This window comes from Lotus japonicus, chromosome 1 (assembly GCF_012489685.1).
Source record: "Lotus japonicus ecotype B-129 chromosome 1, LjGifu_v1.2".
Classification (NCBI taxonomy): domain Eukaryota; kingdom Viridiplantae; phylum Streptophyta; class Magnoliopsida; order Fabales; family Fabaceae; genus Lotus; species Lotus japonicus.
The window spans coordinates 75,038,750-75,047,050 of NC_080041.1; the positions used below are offsets into that span (position 1 = coordinate 75,038,750).

General features: G+C 40.9%; 1 protein-coding gene across 1 annotated transcript; it reads right to left on the bottom strand.

The window, feature by feature from the left end:
• Nucleotides 1-1,315: 1,315 nt before the first annotated feature.
• LOC130710524 (uncharacterized) lies at nucleotides 1,316-3,833 on the bottom strand. Its single transcript, XM_057559830.1, has 7 exons — nucleotides 3,594-3,833; nucleotides 3,435-3,483; nucleotides 3,235-3,337; nucleotides 3,009-3,104; nucleotides 2,813-2,887; nucleotides 2,098-2,167; nucleotides 1,316-1,602 (listed from the first exon to the last, which is right to left on the bottom strand). The coding sequence occupies exons 1-7, from the start codon at nucleotides 3,723-3,725 to the stop codon at nucleotides 1,513-1,515; spliced, it is 615 nt and encodes a 204-aa protein (XP_057415813.1). The 5' UTR covers nucleotides 3,726-3,833; the 3' UTR covers nucleotides 1,316-1,512.
• Nucleotides 3,834-8,301: the final 4,468 nt, after the last annotated feature.

The following is an 8,301-nucleotide window of genomic DNA, read 5'->3' on the forward strand; positions in this document are numbered from 1 at the left end:
TTCTCCTCTCCTCCCTCTTGGTAGCGACTCCTCTCAGCATTTATGAGGGTTTTGTGTTTTTCCTCCTTTTATAGGAGAAGGAAAAGAAGAAAAAGAAAGATTTTGCGGATCAAGTTGTTTTGGTACATTCATATGCTGATTTAAAGTGAGTATTCGGCGAAAGAATGTCAAAACTCAAATTAGAGCTCATTTAAAATGAGAAAATGTCTTAAACACAGTCTACTTAAAAAACTGCCGCAAAACTACTTTTTGCGATTGTCATCGGACGAGAAAACTTCCTTCATGAAAAAGATTCCTAGCAGAGAAGGAATTAAGACCCCACGCGGATGGAATTTCCGAAAGAAGCTCTGAACGGAAACACCTTTTGTACAGGGACTCGCTCAAGTCCCTGCGGAGACAAAGTCTAACTTTATCGAGTTTCCGAAAAGCGAAAACTAACGAGCTTATAGTCGAAAGTTCCGTAATGGAACACACGTCATCAGAAAAATACCCTAAGGGTCTAATCTTTATGTTGATTTGAAATATAACTTAAACATGGCTCTAGGAGCGGAATTAGCCTTTTTCTGACACTCCGAACCATAGTCGGGTGCGAAAACGACTCGTGTTATCATTCAAACTTATTACAGTGTCATAATCAAACATATTCTAAAATTAATTATGATTTAAATAATTTCCATGATTCGCAATTAAATTCGAGTCAGGAAAATAACAAAAAAATAATAAAATATAAACACTTAATTAATTAATACAACGAAAATAAATAAATAAGCTAGTTATTTATTTCGGGGTCTTGCGACACTGATCATTAATTCAAGGACCAATACCAATAATTTGCTATAGTTAAGGGACCAAAAACATATTTAACCTAAAAAAATTCCAGGAGGGCTCATTAAATGACGTTGCAAACACGCGTGAGATTGCTAGAACTCCGGCGTTGATCATCCCGATCGGAGGGACTACAACAAAACAATACCACAAAGGTTATGGAAGACCTACCACATTTGCTCCGGCGGCGAGTGACTAAAATCAAAAGTGGTGTAAAGGTTAGGGACCAAAAACTTAATTAAGCCTTTTTTTTACTAATTACTTAGAATTTTTTTTTACTAATTACTTGGTATGTGTGTGGATACTAGTGGAGTTCAAGGTTATAAGGATTTTCATTGTGACCCGTACAAATATTAAAATTCACATTTTGTCTCAGAGGGCTAACATTCTGAATACCCTACACCCATTTGGTCGGGATCTAATTTCAATCTCTAGCTAAAAAGGAAAAAAAATACGCATTGATTTTACATAGAAGCATCATAAGATCTCATTAGCAAATAGCAATCACATTATATAATATAAGATAGCAATCAGCGTCACCTTAGATATTCTCTAAAGAATGATTACATTCTCAAGTACAGGGTTATTCAGCTTTTACATTTCTCTAACGTAGAACGATTGAAATCTGATAATGCATTGTTGCAGCACTCTAGATGATTCTGGTACTCAATTCTTTAGACAGGTAGCTCATGGAGCAGAATTCTCATCTTTCAGCAAATCATTAGCCTTATTTAACCAAACTTCATAAATATCACGCAAGAACAGAACAAAGTGGACCTGAAATAAATAACGAACTGTCAATATTCTAGAAACACCAACTATAGAAATATTACTTTATGTGATTCAAATCTTAAAATCTCCTTTCTTTCAACATACGCAACTGATTGCCTCACCACAAAGAAATTCACTCAAGCAGAAGCAAAAAAAAAAGGTGAGCAGAAAAACAAAGGAGCAAGGAAAAAATAGCAGGAAAAAATAAAAATAGATAGTAAAGGTAAGTTTTGTGTATATAGAGAAAAATATGAGTAGAGAACTCAGTACGATTTGGTTCAAAGAGCCAGGCTTGGGCCTTAATTTGTCAATTTTTAATGAGCAAGGTTAACAAGTCTGACAAAATTCTAGGTAAAACGAAGCCCAAAGTCCCAAAATGATCATATCTAATTGGAAAAGTAAAATTCAATTTAGCTTACAGATCCAAATTTATACTAATTAGTTTCACGCCTCATGTTCAGACCCAAATAAAGAGAAGGGAACAAATGGAATGAAATATACCTCTTTGAAGTCATTTTGAAACTCCTTGATGGTAGAAATTGCTACTGTAGCAGCCTCGTCATAAGGATATCTGAAATCACCCAAGATTATAGAATAGTAATGAACATGCTAAATAACTGAAAAAAAAGGATTAAAGGAGTTCAAAATAAATCAAATCCTGATGCGGCAGTCAACAATATCCCAATTAAAGACCAGAACCATATTTAGAATAAGAACATCTTTCTGATAAAGGAAAACTTGATGCATTTTAACAAGGCTTAGGGTCTTGCCGAAATGTAAAGAGAGCCAGGAGATTGAACTTATTAGGTTCAAGGGGAATTTCGACATGGGAACATATAGTATAGTTATGGTATTCACTATTAAGTGATTGGCTAGGCTGCTGTCTTATGAATTTATGATTTTTTTCAGTAAATTTTATTTCCACTGACTGAACTTTTGAACTCGATAACTGCATTGGTCTTTAAAAGCACCTAAACAGAACCTTCCAAAATGGAAATGATAAGTCCACCAACATCACTTAGACCCAGAAAAAGGACTTTCATAAAGGATTCTACCATGAATGACAATAAGGTAAAATCCCAAACCATCACAACCAACATCAACTTTACCGCCAGACTTTCTGTGCGATCATTATTAATAATAATTAATAAGCACATGCATATGGAAGTTTAACACATCAATGGAGATAAGGTCTTTCGTTTTTAAGTGAACATACCCATAGACACCACATGATATGGCAGGGAACGCTATATACTGAATGTTTTTCTCCTTTGCAACCCTCAAACTATTCCTGCAAATCAATTGCGAAAAAGGAACATCTCATTCAAGAGCAAACTGAATAAACCTGTTATTCTGATTCAAAGAAGAAAGACCAATAACTTAATAGCAGCACCAAGAGATCATTCAACAACCTGTAAGCACTAGCCAGAGAGGTAGCAGGGTCACTATTAGAATGGTAGATTGGTCCAACAGTATGAACAACATGAGAAACAGGCAATCTAAAACCCCTGCATATACATACACCAACAAGTAGAGTGCCCATATTAGTATACAAACAAAAACAAGTAGGAAACCATCTACACTATCAATCATCATTCATCACACTAAGAATAGCTGCGAAACTAAAATATAACTCACGGTGTGATCCTCGCTTCCCCTACGGGGCAGCGAACGCCACGCCTCACTTCCGGAACACTGTAGCATGCCTGAAGAAGTTCTGGACCAGCAGCTCTATGTATAGCTGATCAAATGTTCAAAAATTTCACCTCATTTTTACTTTTCTCTTCAAAACTATGCTCAAATAATCAAAGTGTTTGGAAAAATTGGAAATTGATTACCTCCGTCGGCGCCGCCACCTCCAAGCATTCTCTCATTTGCAGGATTTACCTATACGGGGGAAAACATTGATTGAGTCATTGAGATTGCAGTGTGATGGATTGTAGTTGGAATTGGAAGTTAGGGATCAGAGTGTGTGAGAGAGAGAGAGAGGAGCATACTATGGCGTCGGAGGAAGAATCGATGGACCATTGGGTGATGTCACCTTGCTGAATGATCAATGCGGTGGTCGGAGACAGAGGGAAGCGAACTGCACCGTTGGATGAAGCGGAAGCCCTCGCCGGAGCGTCCATTCAGTGACCACGACGGTGGTGTGTGGGTTGAGAAGGGGTAGTGAAATTTGTGAGGTTTAGGGTTTTGATTTGAACAGAAATGGGAGAAGCTTGTATTTGTATTGTGTTTGTGTCTGCTACTCTGGTTCGGGGAATTAGATTTCCCACCCCATTTAAAAGTGGGGAAAAACTAAAATTGCCCCTCCGTGTTTTAGTCCGGATGTTATAAATTCGGACTCATCCGAATGTTCAAATGTCGGACTATGTTAATATTAGAACAAAACAATCAATTCAGATTCACTTTTAGAACGGGACAGAACATCAAAACTTGGAGGTCTCAAGAGAAGCGACCTAGAGGCACCCAAATCGACCCACACATCACGACCAAAAGCGACCAAGAATCATCTGTGTTTCAAAACCGACCACACTGAGGTAATTTGTTCGAATCCACGACCAAGAATCATTTGTATTTTGAGTCATTTGTATTTTGATGAGTTGATGTTGTGATTTCAAATTTAGGGTTTCAAATTTAGGTATTTCAGATTAGGTTTCGAATCCCTTTTTATGAGTTGATGTTGTGAATCATCTCCCTCATTTGTATTGTGATTTCTGGGGTTTTTGGGTTCTGAGGTGCGAATTTGGGGATATTTGTACTCCGAATCTTCAAGATTCGGAATGGTTCAGGTCTTCAAGATTCGGAGTTGAGAGATTCAGTACTGTCTCTATGGCAGTAACTCCTATTGCTTCTGTTATTGTTTTTCATGATAAGATGAATGGGGTGAAGATAATTTCCATGCTTTTGGCTATCTTAGGGTAGTGGTTAAGGAATCAATAATTGATTTAGCACAAGTAGTCAATAATCATGTATAGTCAATCTTTGTATTAAGCACAAGTACTAATTGATTTATGGAATGAAGTTATGTAAACCCACTATCATGGACATAACCAACTTGAGATTTCACATTTGAATTTCATAACATTATTTGAATTGTATTGAAATTTCATAACATTAGTTTACTGTGTATACTTGTGGATTGCTTCAACTAGTTAGTTACTCATTACATAGCTATTAATCTGTTTTCCTTATTTTTCTTGATAGATTATGGCGAGGACAAAGCAACATAAGAGGGTATTGTCTGAAGAGTTGGCCGATCGTCATGCCTATCTCCACGCTTCTCATAGGCGAGGTGATCATGATACAGATGTGTCAACTTCTCGGAAGGGGGCTAGGAAGGGGGCTCCGAAGGCGACCACTGAGGTTCCTGCTACTGAGGTTCCTGCTACTGAGGTTCCTGCTACTCAGGCTCCTGCTCTCTCGACGCCTGAGGTTACTGCTACTGAGGTTTCTCCTCAGTCGACGCCTGAGGTTCCTGACCACGATACTGTTGAGCCTTCCACCTCTCGACCTGATATTGCTGCAGTTGAGGAGCCATTGGAGTCGGAGTCGGGGTCTGAGTCTGAGATTGAGGCTGAGGATGTAGAGGTAGAGGATCCGAATATGTCGCCGCTCCAGAGAGATCCACCGTTTCCTGGTGGGCCGGTTGAGTTGTCACTTCTGCGGCATTACCCGGATCACATAGCGCCGTGGACGTGGCATACCCTACTAGGCACCACTGACCCTCGTTATTATGAGCGAGGTGATTTGAGGCTTGCCACTGCTGGTACGAAGCTCGGGCTGATGACGTGTGAGGGGGACAATTACAGGGAGGTCCGCTTGATTGTGGAGAGGAGCGGACTGTATCCACTGGTCAGGTGCAGCTATGTAGAGACGGACCCAGGGCTTATATCGGCCCTTGTGGAGAGGTGGCACGAGGAGACTAGTAGTTTCCACATGCCATTCGGGGAGATGACTGTCACCCTTGACGACGTCTCCGCTCTTCTTCACATCCCGGTTGGTGGGAGATTCTACACTCCAGGAGTGGCCTCGAGATATGATGTGGCAGAGACCTGCGCTTTGTACATGGCTGAGTTTGATGAGAAGAGGGGTCCGACTATGAGGTTCAGCTTCTTGCGAGACCTTTACCCGACAGCTGTTGCAGGTTTGTTTCATTCATTATCTGAACTTTTTCCAACTATTATTTATATTTACTTAATCATAATTGGTATTACATTGTAATGTAGAGGGGCGGTACGAGCATGCAGCCAGGATGTACCTGATGCATCTTGTTGGCGCGACATTGTTCGCCGACAAGAGTGGGGGGCACTCATTCTCCGCCCGTTGGATCGGCATGCTACAGAATCTTGAGCGGGTGTCGGAGTTCGCGTGGGGCGCGATGGCCCTTGCCACGTTGTACGACCAGCTTGGACAGTCCTCTCGTAGCGGGGTCAAACAGATGGGCGGTTACACGTCCCTGTTGATGGCCTGGGTCTTTGAGCACTTTCCAGACAGGCTTGTTCGCCGGTATGCGAACCCGGCTTACACAGAGGACCAGCCCAGAGCTTGTAGGCGGACAGAGTCACGGTCGGGGCATGCTAGGCTTGATGAGAGGCGAGTACTACTTGATGAGTTGACGGCCGACGACGTCACTTGGACTCCATATGAGGCCCACAGGGAATGGCGACAACGGGATGAGAGGGCTTTGTTCTCAGGCTACATTCGGTGTCCCTATCCCCCTGCTGTGCGACCTCATCTTCCGGAGCGGGTCATGCGACAGTTTGGGTATATACAGACGATCCCGCGCCACCCTAGTGAGATGGATAGATCTCCCGCAGCTGAGGCTGTTGATGCGGCATTCGCAGATTATGTACAGTACTTGTTCCCTGAGGGCGACCCTGCTATAGAGGAGGGACAGGTTGTGGGCGGTTACATGGATTGGTACGCCAGAGTGTCTCATTGTTTCATCATACCGGATGAGAGGAGGATTGATCTCAGTGCCGTGGTAAATTTTAAATTTTAATTCTATTTTCTTTATGCACTTGTGGTTTTCTGTATGTGATTTACTAACAGCGTTTTTTTTATTATTTACTTTCAGGCTGCTTTGCGTAGGGCTTTAGAAGTCCTTGAGCTGTCACTTGAGGTGGATGATGCTTTGCTGCCAGGCACACAGGCCCGCGCTTTAATTGAGATAGCACTTCGCATCCTCCAGGACTTGGCTGGGACACAGGGCATTGCTTACGCTGCTGGGAGAGGAGGTCTGGGAGCAGGTGGCCGAGCAGGTGGTCGGGAGGGCGACAGGGCAGGAGCTAGGGGAGGCCGTAGGGGTAGGGGAGGTCGTCGGGGTAGGGGACAGTAGGAGACATTAGTTGTATGAGCTTTTTGTTGACATTACTATTACTTTATTATGGGACTATGTATTTTGCACTACTATTTCGCACTGTTATTTCGTAATTTGTGAGCTTTATGTTTATTGTTATTAGTTTTATGTTCACTTTAACATATATTTTTTTTTCTTTTTCACTTTTACCCTAAACCCTAATAATTTGTGAGCTTTATGTTCACTTTAACATATATATTTTTTTTCTTTTTCACTTTTATAATCAACCCTAATAATTGTAAAATCTATTAATTTTAAAATCTATTACTTTTATAATCAACCCTAATAATCAACCCTTGTAATGGAAGAAAAATTATTTTATTCTTAACTGCTACGAAGGGTATGAAGTTTGATCTTTAGGATATGATCCGAAACTTCATCCTTCGGATTAGTATGAAACTTCATCCTTCGGATTAGTATGAAACTTCAACTTCCGGACACCTCTGACAGATTCTACCACCTTTTTCAGCACCATTACTCCATAACTTCACCTACCTCACCACCATTATGGCCTGCATAAACTCCTCAACCACCAAACCACCCCCCATTACATTTCACTTCTGATCACCCTCACTCCCTCACTTCCTCTTTTCTTACTACCCCTCAACCCCCCACCACCATCATTGCACCACCACCAACAACCTTCATCAACCAGCACCAACAACCTTCATCAACCAACACCACCTTTCATTGTGCTCTTGGTATGTATCATTGCATCCATTGTAATATACATATATACGTTTGTTTAAATTTTCTACTATTTAAATTTCTCTTCATTTTTTGCCACCACCATCACTTCAAGTTTTCTGCCTCGACATAAATCCGAATGTTCAAGTCTCGGATTAGTACGAAGGTTATAGTTTCGGAGTGGTACGAATGTTCATTATACGGACTGTTAACCAGTGGCAGATTGGTTTATGCAGGCAGTATGACGAGCACATTCATCTATGATGATGAAATGCTGCTTCTAAAACAAGATAATGATGTTAGTGAAGGAATGTTGCTTCAACAACAAGATAATGTTCAGCCTATAAGTGTGGATACCACTCATTTATGGTCGACCGATCAGGTATTCATTGCGTAGACCATAATTACATTATTGTTTAGTGATGCTTGAATTGATTACTAATTTTAAAATGATATGTTACCACTGTACAGATATTTGATACTGTTGATGACCTTAAACAATGGGCTAAGAATGTTGGGAAGGACAATGGATATGCGATTGTGACTGGAAGGTCTGATTATTCCAAAAAAGGTGGAAATATGTTTATTGTTCTGCGGTGCTCGAAGCATGGTGTGTACATCCCGTACAAGGACCCTAAGTCCTTCAAGTACAACTC

Excerpts from the sequence above, each read along its gene's own strand:
- LOC130710524 (XM_057559830.1), bottom strand. The coding sequence starts at position 3,725 with ATGGACGCTCCGGCGAGGGCTTCCGCTTCATCCAACGGTGCAGTTCGC. Across the intron at positions 3,484-3,593 it reads ATTCTTCCTCCGACGCCATA|GTAAATCCTGCAAATGAGAG; the intron begins GTATGCTCCTCT and ends TCCCCCGTATAG. Across the intron at positions 1,603-2,097 it reads TTCAAAATGACTTCAAAGAG|GTCCACTTTGTTCTGTTCTT; the intron begins GTATATTTCATT and ends TATTTATTTCAG.